Source organism: Dasypus novemcinctus, chromosome 4 (assembly GCF_030445035.2).
Source record: "Dasypus novemcinctus isolate mDasNov1 chromosome 4, mDasNov1.1.hap2, whole genome shotgun sequence".
NCBI classification, from domain to species: Eukaryota; Metazoa; Chordata; class Mammalia; order Cingulata; family Dasypodidae; genus Dasypus; species Dasypus novemcinctus.
This window is the reverse complement of record NC_080676.1, coordinates 79,154,091-79,174,074: the sequence shown is the minus strand read 5'-3', so window position 1 is coordinate 79,174,074 and position 19,984 is coordinate 79,154,091. Positions and strand designations below refer to the sequence as shown.

The window sequence follows — 19,984 nt, the reverse complement described above, 5'->3', positions numbered from 1 at the left end:
GCTCCACACGGGTCAAGGAGGCCCGGGGCTTGAACCGCAGACCTCCCATGTGGTAGACGGACGCCCTAACCACTGGGCCAAAGTCCGTTTCCCTATAGTGTTAATAAAAGGATGGTTTGTGGGAAAAACATACCAAATACAAGCTATGGATTATAGTCAGCAGTAGTATTATGATAATGTTCTTTCGTCATTTGTAACAAATGTGTCACATCACAATGTAAGGTGGTGTTGGTGGGGCAATGTATGGGAATTATGTATGGTATGCATGATTGTTAACTCTCTACTTCCCAAAAATGAAATTTCAATACATACATATATTTTTTACTCCTTAGGTAAACTTTCTTAAAATCTTAATGATCCATATAAGGTTGCTGATGTTTTATTTTGCTAAGGAAAGACAATTTAAATTTTAAAAAATTAATAACTACCATTTACCAATCTCTGCATTTTAAAAGAAAAGCCATTTACCATCAAAATATCAGAAGGTACAATTTTAGAATTTAAACTTCAGCTTTATGAAAAATGTGCTCCCTTGTCATTATTTCTCTGCTGAGCACTTCATCATACAGCAGAGTTGGGGACTGAATCGTAGCCCGACAAAAGACATGTTTACCCCTGGTCCTGTAGATGTGAACCCATTTGTAGGTAGGATCTTTGAAGACGTTATTGGATAAAATGTGGCCAAACCGAATGAGGGAAGCCTTAATCCAAGAGAGCAAAGGAAAACTGGACACAGAAAGGAAGCCATGGGGAGTAGCAAGAAGCCAGAAGTAACTAAACCCAGAGAAGAAAGGAGAAAACACTCCCATATACAATACCATGTGACAGAAAAGCCAGGAACCCCAAAGATAGCCAGCTAGCCAGAAGATAACAGTCCCGTGAGGAAGCAAGCCTTCTAACCTCTAAAACTATGATCCAATAAATTGTTAAGCCAACCAATTTGTGACGGTTAGGCTAATGTGTAAACTCAGACAGGTAACTGTGCCCAATTGTTTGGTCAAGCAAGCAATGGGCTAACTGTAATACAAGGACATTTATGGACTTCGGTCATCAGTGAATTTACTGCACAGATGTCTAATTACATCTATGATCAACCAGGGTAACTGCCATCAACAATGAGTGATGTTTTATCCTACTAGTTGAATCCCTTAAAAGGGGAAGTGATTTCAGCATTCAGAGAGAATTTTCCAGCTCATCTTTGGATAGCCAACATCTCCCAGAAACTCGTCAAAGACCTTCATTGGACTTTCACTGGAGACCCTGGTTTGCAGCCTGCCTGCAGAATCTGGACTTGTGCATCCCCACAGTCATGTGAGAGAATTTTATAAAATCTCATACTATTTACAGATCTCCTGTTGATTCTGTTTCCCTGGAGAACCCTGAATAATACCATTGTACAGTGTTTGCTTTAGCAGTTGAGAAACAAAAACAATCAGTTCTAGTCCAAGAACTAGCAGTTTGGAACCACTGCTATAAGTAAAGATAACAAGATCAAAAGAAAATGATAAAATTCTGGGTATTAAGGAATATAAATTGTTACAGTACAGAAAGTACCAATTAAAAGGGAACTAGAGAAGATATTATATTAGACCAGGGCTAAGCCTATAAAAATTTCAGGCCAAGTTTACTTGTTAGAGGTAGGCCTGAGATGTCCATCACCTGTTCCCATGATGCCATAAGGTATAAGAGAGTCATAAAACATATTAATACTCTGTGACTAGAACTAGCCTCTGTCCTCTGTAAATTTATCTTGGATCCCAAGGGACCATAGGCTAGCAAAAGTGTTAATGAAAGAGTGCACATCCTAAATCAGTAAAAATATATACTGATGGTTATGTCATACAAAGGATCATAATTCAGCAGGGACAAATTACTGATAAAAGTAGTAACTTTGAAGAACCTCAAAAACGTTAAGTTGACCGAGAAAAGCCAGGCACAAGACAGCATAAACACAAGACTTCACTTATATGAAATTCTTAGAAAAGGTACAACTAATCTAGAGAGACAGAAAGCAGATTAGTGGGTGCCTGGGGCTGGGGACAGAAGGAGATTGACTGCAAAAGAGCATAACATTTGGGATGATGAAAATGTTTTATATCTTGATTATAATGGTAAACAAGTATATACATTTATTAAAATGCAAATTATGCACTTAAAATAGGTGCATTTTATTGCATATAAATTATACCTCAAGAAAACTGATTTTAAAATACATTTTGGATTTTGCCAAGGTGGGTTCTACCATTGGGTGGGGTGGACCCATATCCTGGGGAAGACTAATGCCGTCGAATAGAGAGAACTGTATCTCTCGTGAGAAAGGACGGCTCCCAGGGCATTAGATTGGCAGGCGTTGTGGGCCCTAAGGGGAGGGGAAAATGGACGTGCAATGGATAGAACAAAGGTAAATAAGGGGGCAAAAGAGGAGTTATGTGAGAGTACACAAGGATGAATATAAAACAGCTAATATTACACCAAAAACATATAGGGGACGACAGACTAATAATGAAAACCATAAGACAAAACATAGGATAACTAAAAAATTTAGAAAACTGTACAACCTAAAGTATGGACCACATAGTAAGCACAAATGTTACCTTGTTTGAAAACTATAGTTTCGGAATCTGTACATCAGTTTCAGGAAATATGATATGAATAAGTTAAAAGATTATTGCTGTGGAAGGGAAAAGGTTTTATGGTGGATCTGGGGAAATACTGTATATTGTATATATGAATTTCGGTGATCTAAGACTCTTCTGAAGCTGACATTATGTTGGGATTCACTTTACAGGAAGTTTTGGATCACAGAGTGGTTCAACAATGGCAGCGGAGGAATACTGATATGGGATGTTATTGACAGGATATATATGGTTGACAGGGAGTTATACAGGGCATATGCCCAGGGTATATGGTAATGTCTATATATACTCATAGTGGAAACAATTAAAAACAACAGCTGGGGGGGTACTGGGCTCCTGGCCAGGGGGTCACTGTTGTGGGCCCTGGGAGAGCAGCGGCAATCCTTCAGGTGCAACGGCAAGAACCAGGAAGGAAGGAGGGCCCAACAGTGGGCTCTTGATACTAATGGCTACACTTTTGAGCCTATGCACCTGCAATAAGAACAAGGCCTAGAGTAGCATTGTGCCTGGGGGTTTCCTCCTGACAGCCTTCATGTTACTCAAATGTGGCCACTCTCACAGCCAAATTCAGCGTGTAGATGTGATGCATTCCCCCCAACGTGGGACACGACACCCGGGGATGAGCCTCCCTGGCACCGAGGGATCACTACCACATACCAGCTGAAGAAGCAACTAGAAAATGACCTTGAATTAAAGATTCAATGCGGAACAGCAAAATATACCTGTCTACATATAATAACATGACTTCGGGAAGCGGTTTGACCTAATGTAAGGGGGAAATGGAAAGGAGAAATGAGATTATAAGGCTGTGAGTCTCTAAAAAAGAGTCTGGAGGTTGTCAGAAGGAATACCCCTATGTACAACTGAACAGAGTCTAAGAGACAGATAAGGTAGATACAACCCCAGGTATTGGTTCTTTTGAGGGATAAAGAGACCCACGGGTTCTATGGTCATGGCAGAAGGGGTTCACTGCCATGACAGATGGCCCTTCTTTGGAGCTGGTGTTTCTGCGTGATGGAAATGGACTCAGAGGGGATCTCTTTTCACAAGACTTTCATGCTACTTTATTGGAATTGTAGTTGGTGCTGAGTTTAAGATATATGTAGGGGATTTGAATCTCTGGACTGATAATATGACACCCAGGCCCAGAGCCTCAACAGACTTCAGCTCCTACACTTTGACTTATTGGACTTACTCCACTCAGCTAACATGGAGTTGAAGAAGGTCAACCACCACAACATGGAGCCTAGAGTGTCTACAACTAGAAGCGGGAAGAGTGCATCCAGTACCCATGTGGAATCTAAGCCCTCACTTGACATAGGTGTGCAATGGACACAACCAATCCAACGTCCACAGAGAAAATGTGAAATGGGTGTGGGAACGGTAGCCATGGGGGCTGCTGGGTGTGAGGAACGGGAGGAAGAGATGAGATGTGGAGGCGTTTTCGGGACGTGGAGTTGTCCTGGATAGTGCTTCACGGACAATTACGGGACACTGTAGATCCCCCCAGGGCCCACTGGATAGAACGTGAGAGAGTCTGGGCTATGATGTGGACCATTGACTATGGGGTGCAGTGATGCTCAGAGATGAACTTACCAGGTGCAATGGATGTATCACGATGATGGGAGAGAGTGTTGCTGTGGGGGGAGTGGGGGGCGGGGGCGGTGGGGTTGAATGGGACCTCATATATATTTTTTAATGTAATTAAAAAATAATAATAATAAATAAAAAAAATAAAAAAAAAAAAGATGATGCAACAAAGGGAGATAAGCAGACACAGAATGTGCAGTGAATGGACCCAGAGAGCAGATAGCAAGCAAGCTGGTAAGGAAGTGGGGATAATAAATAAAATAAATCTTTAAAAAAACAAAAACATAAGACTCTACAACACAGTGAAAAATGTTGTAAAAATGGAATGTAGCTAATAATATGATTATTAAAATGTTCTTTAATAAATTGTAACAAATGTACCAAAATAAAACAAGGTATTAATAATAGGGTGGAATATGGAAACTCTGCATTTTCATGCATGATTTTTCTGTAAACCAACACCTTCTCTAATTTAAAAAAAATCCATTAGACATTGTTGTTATAATGCCTGAAAATACCAACCAAGGATTTACACCCACTTTTAATATTTGGCAATTCTTTAAGATGCTATTTATTTTCATTGGTCATGTTTATACACCCATGTTACTTTTTCTTAGAAAAATGATCTTAATGTAGAGTATCTATAAATGAATTTTAAAGAACTTTCAGGATGTTATGGCTTAAGAATTGGTTTCTTATTTGCAGAAAAATAGATGTTCCATCTTAAAAAAAAAAAAAATATGGTATATACACATATATGAATACATATATACATACATACAATTCTTTTTAGAGGTACATACTCCTCTGGAAATCTTAAGAAAGCTAGCAAAGCAGATGTGGTTCAAGCTGTTGGGTGCCCACCTACCACAGGGGAGGTCCTGGTTTCAGTTCCCGGTGCCTACAAAAGATGACGAGCAAGACAGTGAGCCAATGCGACAGGCTGGCATGACAAGCTGATGCAATGAGATAATGCAGCAAGATGAAGCAATGAGGAGACAAACGAAGAAACACAATGAGACACAACAAGCAGGGAGCTGAGGTGGCTCAAGCGACTGGGCACATCCCTCCCACATGCGAGGTCCCAAGTTTGGTTCCCAGTGCCTCCTAAAAGACAATGAGCAGACACAGAGAGCACACATCAGAAAGAGAGAGCAGACAGCACAAACAACAAAAGGGGAGAGGGAAATAAAATAAATCTTAAAAAAAAAAAAATCGCCCTTTCACCAGAAAAATGTGTATACAATAAATTTTGCATACTACAATTCAAAGTCTTCAAAGACCAACTTCTCAAAGTCTATAGATCCCAGCAAAAAACCTTAGCATATACCTGTATAAACCCAGTATTCTAAAAATCTGATAATGATTAGACTGAATGTGTATACACATTGTCTATAATGATAACAAGGAGAGGATCAGTTACAAAAGCATAGTTTTGTAAAGCAGTACCCAATAGACAAGGTGGCATTGAAGAAACAGATAAGATAATCACTAACATAACCTTCAAGCAGAAGTGCTAGGGTATGGAGTCTTTCATTTCTATCTGTAACTCACCCTCAGCTTGATGATGTAGATTATAAAACTCTCGGGCAATGATATCTGCCAGCTTCTCACACCATTTCTTTGATGGACAGAAAAGCAATACTGAATGGCCATCACGAACGGTCTCATAACATAAACTAACAACATTGTCCTCATCTCCCTAAAAAAGAAAGAGAGATATCCACAGTAGTAAAACTTGCAAAACATTTTCACATTAGTTAAAAGTCACTCATTTTGTTTCATGGAGAATAATTTTTCTACCCAAAGGCATAATAAAAACGAATAACAAAGTCAATAACAAAACAAAGAAAAAAAGAAAAAGAAATAAATCTCCTTATGATCCAAGGTAAGAAGGAAATATTTTCTATTCATTCAATTAGCATTTATAGAGCTCCAAATCACAACAATAAAGGCCTCAGGTCTGAAGGTGATCATTGCAGTTTGATATTATTGATGAATTCCAAAAGGAAATATTGGGTTATGTTTGTAATCTGATCTGTACCTGGGCATGACTGAGTTATGATTAGGGCGTTGAGTCCCCATCCCTGGGTGGGTGAGAACTCACAGATAAAAGGCATGGCAAAGAACATGAGGGTTTCTGATATCGGAGTTTTGATGATGGAGTTTGATGCTGAAGACTTAAGCTGGAGCCCTGGGAAATCAGCACACAGAGGAAAGAGAAGCCAGCCCCAGGAAGAAAGGAACCTTGAACCCAGAGAAAAGCAAGCCCCAGGCACGTAGGAACCCAGGAAGCCTGAACCCTTGTAGATGTCGGCAGCCATCTTGCTCCAACATGTGAAAAGAGACTTTGGTGAGGGAAGTAACTTATGCTTTATGGCCTGGTATCTGTAAGCTCCTACCCCAAATAAATATCCTTTATAAAAACCAACCAATTTCTGGTATTTTGCATCAGCACCCCTTTGGCTGACTAATACAGTGACAGTTAACCATATTGATGCCTTGGAACAAAAGCATTCCAGACAAAGACAAATTAAGGTGAGAGGTTCTTGGCTTGTTTAAAGAATATCAAAAAGACAGGAATAGGGAAAGTAAACTGGAATATGGTAGAAGAGGTCAGAACAAGATGAGGAGGGGCATGGGAACTTCATGTAAGGACTTGTGGCCCACTATAAAGAAGATGCTGGCTTATATTCTAAACAAAGTAGGGAGTCATTCAAAGTTTCTGAGCAGAATTATGACATGATCTAATATTCATTTTAAATAGATCACCGACTTCAGATTTAACCAAAGACTAAAGGTCAGAAGTAGAGAGCTCAATTCAGAGGCTATTTCAATAATCCAGGTATGAGCTGAAAGTGGATTCAAAAAGGATAGAGGTATTGACATGGTAATAGAAGAAAAGGATTAACAAAAGAGTAAATTAATGTGCTTACATATATATTTATTGAGGTAACCAAGGTCTATTCATGTGAAAGTTGACATTCAGAGGATTGCTCTCTTTTCCTATGATAAAATGAATATTTTCTGGTATATCTAATTCAAGTATGTACATTTTTTTATATAAATTGAGCATAAAAGAGATCAGAATGACTTCTAAGAATACTAACTGTCCTCAGGAACATCTGGGGGCCAACCCTAGCTACCCTTTGCAAATGACTATTGTTACAAGAGAATAAAAATTTAGAGTAGAGGTTACAGTAGCAAAAATTAAAGAGGTACATAGGATGGATATATTAGAGTGTAATTTCTCTCCTAAATTATTGAAAAGAGAGTTAAAAAGAAATATATTTGTGACCAGCATGTTCATGCCATTCCAATTTCAGATTCTACCTATATTGTTAGGCATGACACAAGATAAAGCTGACAGGTTGAAAGGTAGATTGTGGTCAGACTAGACAGCCTTCTAGGCTGTGCTAAACATGTTGGCCTTTATCCTAAGAGTAAAAAAGTATAATTGAAGGGTTCTGTGGAGATTTGAAGTTGTATGTACCCCAGAAAAACATGTTCTTAAATTTAACCCATCCCTGTGGGTTTAAATCCATTGCAAGTAGGAGCTTTTGATGAGATTAGTTTAGTTAACAAGGTGTGGCCCACACCTCACTCTGTAAGGGTTTTAATCCTATTACTGAAGTCCTTTATAAGGGGAATAAAATTCAGACAGACAGGAAAAGAAATCCATGGAAGCAAGAAGTTGAAAGTGAATGGAACCCAGAAGAGATGGAGAGGCTACTACACGAACTGACATATGACAAGGTAAGGACCAAGAATCACCAGCAGCCAACCCCAGAACACCACAATCTTCAGGCAGAAAGCATCATCTTGATGATGCTTTGATTTGGACTTTGTTTTAGCCTCAAAACCATAAGGAAATAAATTCCCATGGTTTAACATGACCCATTTCATGGTATTTGCTTGAGCAGCCTAGGAAACGAAAACAGGTTCTAAGCAGGAAACATGATCACATTTTGCATTTGTTTAAAAAACTACTCTAGTCTGTTAATGCAGAGGACGGATGAGGTAGGGGAAAGAAAAGAGTGGATACAGATGCCATTTAGAAGACAGTGCTGTGATTCAGGAAAGAGAAGACAATATCCCAGATAAGGATGGTGGTAGAGGAAAATGGGCAGATTCAGGAAATATTTAGGAGGTTAAATTTATCCAACAATGACAAATTAGAGATCTTCATTTACACAGGAAGGCAAAATGGAGGAAGCAAAAATGATGCCTAGATTTCTGGCTTATAGTAGTTGTATGAATTATATATGCCATTAACAAAGGAAAAACTTGATAGAACATCAGGTTTGAGATTCAATAATGTATTTAATTGGGGCATAAAGAGTTTAATGTGCTTTTGAAATATTTAAGCTACGTCAAACGTTTGGGTAACTGTCTGGAACTGAAGGGAGAGATATGAGGTAGAATGGAGCTAGACTCAAAAGGAAGATTACTCGGGCATAAGAGAAAACAACAAAGAATGATTGTTAACCTCATTTATGATTGTTACCCTCTTCTATAATAATGAGTATAGTGGCACCCCAACAGTAACTATAACAGATGGTAAAAGTATCCCAGAGATCCTATTATTTTATTCCTTATACCAAATCTAGATTATCCTCTCAGTTATTTCACTGTTACTTCTCATGCAAATATAAATGATCAAGCATCTTAAAAAGAGAGATGGATTTATTTGTTATTATGAAAGATCATTATCTCTACTTTTTACAGTTAGCTTCTTGATATATTGTATACTCAACATACACTTTTTCCTTCCCTTTCTAAAGATCTGATACAAACTTCACTCAGAAGAATACTTCATCTAAAGTCAATAATCTTAGGCTTCCAGCTTCCACTTTAGATGTAAAAAGCTGGAAAGAGTATCACTGCCACCCTTACAACAACAACAACAAAAACAGAGAATCTACAAATTCACAATTTTCTTTGAACCCATCAGAGAGCTGAGGTTGTGGGGCAACTAACCAACCAAAATCTAAAAAAAGGTAAGGGTCTTCAAAGGGAGATAGGACACATCCACTCACAGGTTCTTCTCCAAAGAGCTCTTTGCACGCTCATGAAAAAGACTAAAGGCAGACCTGAGAAAGCCTCCCTGGTGGTTTATACCAGAAAGGCATAAACCACAGATCCTTCTACTCTATGTATCCTATGGAACAAAGGCCTTAAGCCACAGGGTAGCAAATCCTGTCATACTAAGGCCATAATATGGACCCACTGTCACTGATGGGAGTGGAGAAGGGGAAACTTTACCCCTGGAAAGCCCTGGACCTAAACTATTAGAGACCCCCTGCTGCTGGGAGAAAGGCAAAAAAACTGAGGTCCCTCCCCCAAGGTCCAGGGACACAGTCCAACCTAAGACAGAGAAGAAACCAGAAAAACAGAGAACGCCCTACCCCTTCACCAGACTAACAAGGGTACAAATACAGGAGTAAAATATTCCTAAGAGAAGAAGAAGCTCTTAAAGGCTGACCCTCTCTCAGGCATAGGCACAAAGGGAAGAGTTAAAGCTGAAGGTGAAGTAGACAGAGAAAAACACTTCATAAACTAGCCATCGCCCTAAACTTAAGGTAATGGTAGGACAAAGATAAGCAAAGTACAGCCCATGGGCCTATTTTTGTAAATAAAGCCACACTCATTCTTTTATGTACTGTATATGGCTGCTTTCCACTAAAATAGGAGCACTGGATAGTTACAACAGAGACAATATGGCCCATAACCCTAAAGTATTTACTCTCTGGCCTTTTAATAAAAAATTCACTAATTCCTGTGCCAAAAGAATTTAAAGATTGTGGTATACTAAGAGTAACCATAACAACAACAAAACCCAAACCCAGGTCAACTCCAATGAGATTAACTCAACCCTCCAGACAAAAGACCTAGCAAAAGAAAAGTCATGTCCACTTCTAGGTACAAATATCTGCTGTCAACAAAAATTACAAGACATGCAAAGCAAGGAACAAACAAACAAACAAAAAACCTGCCAACAGACAGTAATGAACTGTTGGGGAATTTCAACAGATAGATGGAAAACTTAAGAAAGGATCAAAAGGAAATTCTAAAATAAAAAACACAGAGATAAAGAATGTCTTCGGCAAACATCAGTAGACCCAATACAACCAAGGAAAGTATGTGACCTTGACAAGAAGTCAATAAAATTTACCCAAATTAAAATGCAAGGAAAGAAGGGATGGGGGAAAATGAGAAGAAACAAAGCAGTAGGACACTATCAAACACTGAAACATGTATAACTGGAATTCCAGAAAGAGAAGAGAATAGTACAAAAGAAATATTGAAGCGATAACAGTCAGGAATTTCCCCAAATTTATAAAAGAAATCAAATCACAGGTCCAAGTAGCTCAGAAAACACCAAGCAAGATAAAAAAATCTACCAAACACCCACCACACTACCCATCACAAACATACCTAGACACATATTCCAACCGCTGAAAACCAAAGGCAAAGAAAAAATCTTGAAGGTACTCAGAGAAAAAAATACATTGCCTACAAAAGAACAAAGATTAAAATAAAACTTAAGCAGAAAAAAGGAAAACAGTCTTCTCCACAGGAACTATGCAAGCCAAAAACAATGGAATAGCATCTTTAAAATGATAAAAGAAAAAGGCTGTCAACCCAGAATTATATAACCAAAATTCTATGCCCTTTAAAACAAAGAAGAGGGAAACGGACTTTGGCCCAGTGGTTAGGGCGTCCGTCTACCATATGGGAGGTCCGCGGTTCAAACCCCGGGCCTCCTCGACCCGTGTGGAGCTGGCCATGCGCAGTGCTGATGCGCGCAAGGAGTGCCCTGCCACGCAAGGGTGTCCCCCGCGTAGGGGAGCCCCACGCGCAAGGAGTGCGCCCCTGAGGAAAGCCGCCCAGCGTGAAAAGAAAGAGCAGCCTGCCCAGGAATGGCGCCGCCCACACTTCCCGTGCCACTGACGACAACAGAAGCGGACAAAGAAACAAAAGCAGACAAAGAAACAAGACACAACAAATAGACACCAAGAACAGACAACCAGGGGAGGGGGGGGAATTAAATAAAATAAATCTTTAAAAAAAAACAAAGAAGAAATATTTTTCAAACAAACAAAAACAGAGAAATCATTACCAAATCTGCACTGCAAAAAATGATAAATTGTTCAGGCAGAAAGAACATATCAGATAGAAACATGGATCTACATTAACAAATAAAGCACTAGAAATTGCTTAAATGTGGGCAAATATAAATTTCATTTTTTTCCTAATTTTTAATAGCTTTAAACGAGGTACTGGCAAACTGTAGCCTGCAAGCCAAACCCAGTCTGCCACCTATTTCTATATAGCCTATGAGTATTAATGTATTATGTATTCAAAGCATATGTAAAAGTAAAATGTATGACAACACTAGCACAAATTATGAGAGAAAATTTGGAGTGTGGTGTTTTTAGACTCATACTACCCAAGGAGCACTATATTATTTGAAAGTATAGGATGTATACTTTACACCCCAGAGCAATCCCTAAAAAATTTTAATCAAGTATAAATAATCCAATAGCGGAATAGTGAACATAGAGTAGAATCATAAAAAATACTCAATCTAAAGTCAATTGTCTTTCCAGGCACCAGAGAACACAAAATACCAAAATAAATCTTGGAAGAATGCAGTAAGATTCTATACCAGGCACACAGACTACAAATGCACACCTTTGAGAGTACTGAGATATACAAGTTTAGTCCTATCCCCAACCTCAAATTGATCCTACCTGTTTCAGTCCTAAGAGGCACAACTCGGCTTAAAAATAGAAGATGCTTCATTCTGGAAATCTGCATAAGTCAGTTCTCTAACTACAAGGTGAAGAATGAAGTTCAGAAAATGAAATAATATTAATTACAACTTTTAAAGTATATTTAGGGTATAAGAGTGAACTATCATTTACCAAGCACCTTCTAGATGCTAGAAAAAAAATTTTTAAATCACATTTCATTCTTACAATGATCCTTAAAGCATTATATCCCTCTTGAAGACACTAAGTTCAAAGAGGCTTTGTAATTCAACTAATATCACAGCCATTTTAAGTGTCTCCATTAAGTCTCAGAAGTAGATTTATCTGACTCCAAAAATGTTCTTTCCATTCTACAATATATTATTCATACTATTCAAGAAAAGGTTAATGTTCTACATTAGCTTTAATGTAAACAAAACCATTAAAAAAATATTTTCCCAGTTAAAAATCTAGAAAATTCTCATTAGGTATTATTATTTTTAAAAACTTAATTAGTTTTCCTTTCTCATAGAGTCTTTGTTTGGCTTTGGTATTAGGGTAATATTGGCATCATTGAATGAGTTAGGCAATGTTCCCTCCACTTCTATTTTTTGGAAGATACTAAGCAGGATTGGTGTCAGTTCTCTCCAGAATGTTTGGTAGAATTCACCTGTGAAGCTATCAATCCTGGGCTCTACTTGGTTGGGAGGCTTTTGATGACTAATTCGATCTTATTACTTGTGATTCATCTATTCCATTCATCAATTTCTACTTTCATCAAGGTAGGCTGCTCTGTTTCTAGGAATGTATCCATTTCATTTAAGTTATCCATCTTGTTGGCATACAACTTTTCAAAGTATCCTCTTATGAAACTCTATTTCTGAGGGGTCAATGGTACAATCCCCTTCTTTCTTATTTTATGTATTTGCATTTTCTTTTTTTCTTTGTTAGCCTAGCTAAGGGTTTGTCAATTTTATTAATCTTCTCAAACAACCAGCTTTTAGTTTTTATTTTTTCTAGCGCTTTTTTATTTTCAATTTCATTTAGCTCTGATCTAATCTTTGTATTTCCTTCTTTCCACTTGCATTGGGGTTAAGACTTGTTATTTTTCTAATTCTTCCAGGTGTGCAGTTAGGTCTTTGATTTTAGCTCTTTCTTCTTTTTTAATATAGGCAATTTTCTTCTAAGAATATCCCTTAGTACAGTTTTTGCTGCATTCCGTAGGTTCTGATATGTTGGGTCATCGTTTTCACTCATTTCAAGGTAGTTAATGATTTCTTTTGCGATTTCCTCCTTGACGCACTGATGGTCTAAGACTATTTCTTTTTTTTTTTTTTTGTCTTTATTTTTTTAATATTACATTAAAAAAATATGAGGTCCCCATATAACCCCCATCCCCCTCACCCCACTCCTCCCCCCATAACAACAATCTAAGACTACTTCTTTAACTTCCATATCTTTGTGCCTAATCTGATTCTCTGTCCCTTACTGATTTCCAGCTTCATTCCACTGTGTTTAGAGAAATTACTTTGTATAATTACTATCTTTCTGAATTCACTGCAAGTTGTTCTGTGTCCTAGCATGAGGTCTATTCTGGAGAATGACCCATGTGCGCTCAAGAAGAATGTATATTCCACTATATTCCAGTATAATATTGTGTATGTCTATTAGGTCCAGATCCTCTAATAGATTATTCAAGGTCTCTGTTTCTTTACTGATCCTCTGCTGAGATGTTCTAATGGTGATAATGGTGTATTAAAGTACCCCACTATAATTGTAGAGGCATCTCTTTCTCCTCTTAATTGTTCCAATGTTTGCCTCATGTATTTTGAGGTGCCCTGGTTAGGTGCATAAATGTTTATGATTGTTCTTGCTTCTCAATAGATTACCCTTTTCATTAATATATAGTGTCCTTCTTTGTCTCTTACAGTAGTTTTGCATTTAAGGTCTATTTTGTCCTTTATTAGTATAGCTACTCCTGCCCTCTTTTGGTTATGGTTTGCATGTAAAATTGTTTTCCAATCATTCACTTTTAGTCTCCTTGAATCCCTGGGTCTAAAGTGGGTTTCTTGTAAATAGTATATAGATGGGTCATATTTCCTTATCCATTCCACCAATCTGTGTCTCTTGACTGGTGAGTTTAAGGAATTACTTATCTTAGCCATATTTTCTTTAGGTTTATGTATGCTAAATAGTTTTTATTTCTTTTTATCTTTTTAGTTGTTCTTACACTCTCCTCCAACTCTCTCCTGTTTTTCCCTTTCAACCTACAAAACTCCCTTTAGTATTTCTTGAAGTGCACATTTCTTATTGACATATTATCTTAATTTCTGTTTACTGTGAATATTTTAAGGTCTCCCTTATTTTTGAACACCAGCTTGGCTGGACAGAGAATTCTTGGCTGGAAGTTTTTTCTTTTAGCACCTTAACGACATGATACCACTGCCTTCTTGCATCCATGGTTTCAGAGATGAAGTCAGCACTTAATCTTACCAAGCTTCCCTTGTATGTGAGGGATCTCTTTTCTCTTGCTGGTTTTAGTATTCTCTGTCTTGAGCATTGGACAATCTGACAAGTATATGCCTTGGGTCTGTTAGGATTTGGGTCTGTTTGGGGTGTGCTGTGCTTCCTGGATATATATGTCCATGTCCCTCAATACAGTTGGGAAATTTTCAGCCATTACTTCCTCTAACACTCCTTCTGCTCCCTTTCCCATCTCTTCTCCCTCTGGGATGCCTATAATGTGTATGTTTGTGCGTTTTGTGTTGTCGTTGAAGTCCCTAAGTTGCTGCCGGATTTCTTCTATCTTCTTATCTATCTGTTCTACTATCTGATTTCAGATGTACTATCTTCCATATCACTGATTCTTTCACTGCCTGTTCAAATCTGCTATTATTTGAATAGGCAGTGAAAGAATTATTTGTGTATTTTTTTATTTCTTGCATTGTGCCATTCATTACCATCATATCCATTATCTTTTATGTATGCTTGCAATTTCTTCAGTATGTTCCCCTAAGTGTTTTCTTAATATCCTAACTATGAAATTTATTTAAAAGGGCAAGGGACACTGAATAGCCAAAGACATATTGAAAGAGAAAAAGGAAAGTGGAGGAATCACTCTATCTGACTTTAAAAAATACTGCAAAGCTACAGTGGTCAAAACTTCATAGTACTGGTACAAGGATAGATATACTGACCAATGGAACCAAATTGAGAATTCTGATATAGATTCTCACATATAAAGTCAACATATATTCGATAAGGCCATCAAGCCCACTCAACTGGGAGAGAATGGCCTCTTCAACAAATGGTGATTGTAGAACTGGTTATCAATATCCAAAAGACTGAGAGAGGAACACCATCTCACACCTTATACAAAAATTAACTCAAGATGGATCAAAGATCTATATTTATGAGCCAAGACCATAAAGATATTGGAAGATAATGTAGGGAAGCAGCTACAAGATCTTTTATCAGGAAATAGTTTCATGAAATTTACACCCAGGGAAGAGGATTTGGCTCAACTGATAGAGCATCAGCCTACCATATAGGAGGTCCAGGGTTCAAACCCAAAGCCTCCTGACCCATGTGGTGAGCTGGCCCATGTGCAGTGCTGATGCATTCAAGGAGTGCCGTGCCATGCAGGGGTGTCCCCCACATAGGGGAGCCCCACACACAAGGAGTGCATCCCTGCAAGGAGAGCCGCACCACACAAAAAAAGCACAGCCTGCCCAGGAGTGACGCTGCACACATAGAGAGCTGACGCAGCAAGATGACACGACAAAAAAAGAGACACAGATTTCTGGTGCTGCTGACAAGAATGCAAGCTGACACAGAAGAACACACAGTCAATGGACACAGAAAGCAGACAATGGGGTGGGGGGGAGAAATAAAAAATAAATCTTTTTTTAAAAAAAAGAAAAATTAGATAAATGGGACCTCCTCAAGATTAAAAACTTTTGTACCACAAAGGAGTTTGTCAAGAAAATGAAAGCAGCCTACTCAATGGGAGAAAATATTTGGCAACCCTATATCTGATAGGGGCCTAATATCTAGCATATATAAGGATATCCTAAACCTCAAAAATGAAAAGACAAACAACCCACTTAAAAAATGGACAAGTAGCTTGGATAGATATTTCTCCAAAGAATACAAATGGCTAAAAAGCACATGAAAAGATGCTCAACATCACTAGTTATTAGGAAAATGTAAATCAAAACTACAATGAGATATCATCTTATACCCATTAGACTGGCGGCTATTAAAAAACAGAGGAGGGAAACAGACTTGACCCAGGGGTTAGGGAGTCTGTCTACCACATGGGAGGTCCGCGGTTCAAACCCCAGGCCTCCTTGACCCATGTGGAGCTGGCCCATGCGCAGTGCTGACACACACAAGGAGTGCCGTGCCATGTAGGGGTGTCCCTGCATAGGGGAGCCCCATGCGCAAGGAGTGTGCCCCGTAAGGAGAGCCGCCCAGTGCGAAAGAAAGTGCAGTCTGCCTAAGAATGGCACCACCCACATGGAGAGCTGACACAACAAGATGACGCAACAAAGAGAGACACAGATTCCCGTGCCACTGACAACGACAGAAGTGGACAAAGAAACAAGACCCAGCAAATAGACAGAGAACAGACAACTGGGGTAGGGATGGGGGAGGGGGGAGAAATAAATAAATCTTTAAAAATAAAAACAAAACAGAGGAATACAGGTGTTGGAGAGAATGTGGAAGAATGGGAACCCTCATCCACTGCTGGTGGGAATGCAGAATGAGGCAACCATTGTGGAGGACAGTCAGGCAGTTCCTCTAACTGAAGCTAGCTAAAGAACATCCAATGTGAGCCAGCAATTATATGGGTATATACCCAGAAGAACTGAAAGCAGGGACAACAGATACATACACACCAATGTTCATAACAAAATTATTCACTATTGCCAAAAGTTGGAAACAACCCAAATGTCCATCAACAGATGAAAAGATAAGCAAACTCTGGTATATATATACACAACGAAATATTACTCAGCTGAAAGAAGGAATGCAGTATTAACACATGGGATAACATGATTGAACCTTGAAGACCTTATGTTGAGTGAAGTAAGCCAGACACTGAAGGACAAATACTACATGATATCATTGATAGGAATTGAGCAAATTGAGCAGGCTCACTGAGCTAGAGTCTGGAAGACAGGTTTAGAGAAGACAGAGAGGGAGTAGAGGATTGTGAACCAATGCCCATATGAGGAAAATCTACAAGGTAAGAAGGGTGTAGTTGTGCAGTGAATGGGCATAACAGTGGTGTAGTGATGCTATTAGGTTGGGTGGTGGTGGCCTGTGAGGGGGGTTAGGATGGGGGGTTGCACTGTCCATGGAACTGGGGGGGAGGGTCAGGGGAAGGAGGAGATTAACTCATTGGATTTGCAGGTATGTGGTTAAAACTACAACACTGGGATTTTGGGGGTGCAAATACTGCAGGGGAGGGTTAGTGGTTTAGGGTGCTGGATGTGGGGGATATGTGGGGCAGGCTTCCAGGGAGTATGTGAATGTTCATCCTGTCATACTGCATTGTATCAATGGGGGGGATGTTGGGATATGGGAACCCCCCATATTCTGTATGTGACTTTTCTGTAACCTAAAGCTTCTTTGAAGATAAAATGACTGGGGGAATAAATGGAAGAAAATGTCACTGTACATACAAGACAAAAGATCTTACATTGATGAAAGACATATTGCCAAAACTTTTTTTTTTCATTTCAAATTCTTTTTAATCTTCTGTATTTTATTTGTTATTTTTAAAAATATCATTATTATTTCATTTTCTTATTATTTTCAGTTATTTTGTTGGCTTCATTTTTGAAGTTTTGGGTCACAGAAGGGTTACAACTGTGGCAAGGGAGGATCACTGATGCAGGTATCAGTGATAGGGGATGCCTGAGAGGAGGTTCCCCTAGGGCATACCTCTAAGGCATATGAAAGAGTTCAAGTGCATTGTCACAGTGGGTGGAGATCCACACAATAACCAAAAGAATATCGAATTCCCATCCACGGGAGTTCTGCCACATTCTCTACTGGGACAAGAATCCTCCCCTTTCCCCCCCCCCCCCCCCACATGCCCCAGTACAGGGGTAGGGACTAACAAAGGAGGATGGACCTCTGACAGGCCCTTGATATAGATGACCTGTACTTATGAACCTTTTCCTATGAAATTGAAACTTTAGCCTAGTATAATAGGTTGCCTAAGAGTTACCTCATGAGAGCTTCTTTGTTGCTCATACCAGTGATGAGCCCTCCTGGGATTTAGGGATTACTACCAAGCACCAACTAACAATGAAACTGGAAATAGACTTTGATCAAAAGTGGGAAAAGGTAAAGACAAATGAGTTTATACAGCTAAGATTTCAAAGTGAGTCAGGGGATCATTCCAGAGGCTACGCTTATGCACGTCTCAGCAGGACCTCATTGATTGCCACAGTAAATACTGCCTCCAATAGCAGGACTTCTGAGGGCTCTGGAGATATCCAGACACTATAGGCAGGGCTGACAGCTCAGGAGTTTGGCACCCTGGCAGTAGGCCCTACTTTGGAATTTATGCTCAACAGTGTGACCGAGTTGGACTCTGTCCAAGTTGGACAGAGATGGTTTTCCTATACATGGCTCTTCTACCCCTTATATTTGAACCTACAGTTAATACTAGAGTTGATAGGCTTATGTACAAGAGACGTAAAATCTTTGGACTGTCCATGTGCCAGTCAGGCCCTGAATCTCAACAGAGATGCGACACCTACTCTCCAGTTCATTGGACTCACCCAGGACAACTAACAAGGAAACGACGATGGTCAATGACCATCTCAAGGTACAGAGAGGGTCTACAACCGCAAGCAAGATAGTCTCATCCATCTAAGGCCCTTCTAAATTAGAGGTCATCTAATGCAGTATGGGCATCACCATCCCAGAATCCTCAGGATTGGGGAATAAACAATGGACTAGCGTAGACTTACTGTTATTCTATTATAGACTTGACGTTATTCTAGCAATGGAAGAACTTTTAACATTGATGTCGAGGTTGTGGCCACCAGATTTCTGAGGGGAGGGAGAGGGGGAAAAATAGATATATAACATGGAAGCATTTTTAGGACATCAGGATTGCCCTAAATGACATTGCAATGATAGATACAGGCCATTATAGAACTTGTAATAACTTACAAAATTGTGTGGGAGAGAATTTAAACTAGAATGTAAACTATAATCCACACTTAGTGGCAATGCCGCAATATGTGTTCATCAATTGTAACAAATATAGCACACTAATGAAGGATGTTATTAATGTGGAAAAGTGTGGGAGGGGTAGGAAGTGGGCATATGGGAATCCCCTACAACTTTAATGCAACGTTTATGTAATCCAAGTATCTTTAAAAATATATAAAATAAAAGTAAAAGTTTTTAAAAAACTTTATCAGGAAGCAATAATTTAAATTGAAGACCCAACTGTATTTTCTCTTACCATCACCACCAATTCTTCAAGATGAAACCGATTAGCTTAATATTAATATTCCTTCTAATGGAAATGTAATATATATTTCAGTTCCTAAATTAAATAACTTGAAAATTATTAATAAAAAATAAAGAAAAATTAAAAACTAGAAAAAAAACAAAAAAAACAAAACCATTTTTTTAAAAAGAATTTAAAAATTATTAACAATTGGCTAGCAAACAGGATCAAATACAAAGATACTGGCAGTAATGATGTAAAAACATTGAGTTACCTTAACTTGTAGCATAGGCTGAAATTCCCTCACAAGTTTCATTGAAGAGTCATATATGGAATTTCCGATTTTTACTGATTCCAAAAGCGGTACAGGGCGAAAGTCAGTGTGATAGAGCTCAGCATTCAACCAGGAAGCTATTAGCTCCAAATTAGGAAGAGTAGCACTCATGCCAACAATCTGCACAACATTAGATAGAGGATTGACTAGATCTGCCTGGCTGTGAAAAGCAAATGAAAAT

At 38.8% G+C, this 19,984-nt stretch overlaps 1 protein-coding gene across 1 annotated transcript in view; it reads right to left on the bottom strand.

The window, feature by feature from the left end:
* The window catches only part of POLQ (DNA polymerase theta), a 200,253-nt gene that overhangs the window by 161,144 nt on the left and 19,125 nt on the right, over positions 1-19,984 (bottom strand). The window contains exons 6-7 of the mRNA XM_058295752.2: positions 19,744-19,963; positions 5,781-5,928 (exon numbers count right to left, since the gene is read on the bottom strand). Of these exons, the coding sequence (XP_058151735.1) occupies positions 5,781-5,928; positions 19,744-19,963 (368 nt within the window). The remainder of the gene's footprint in view (positions 1-5,780; positions 5,929-19,743; positions 19,964-19,984) is intronic.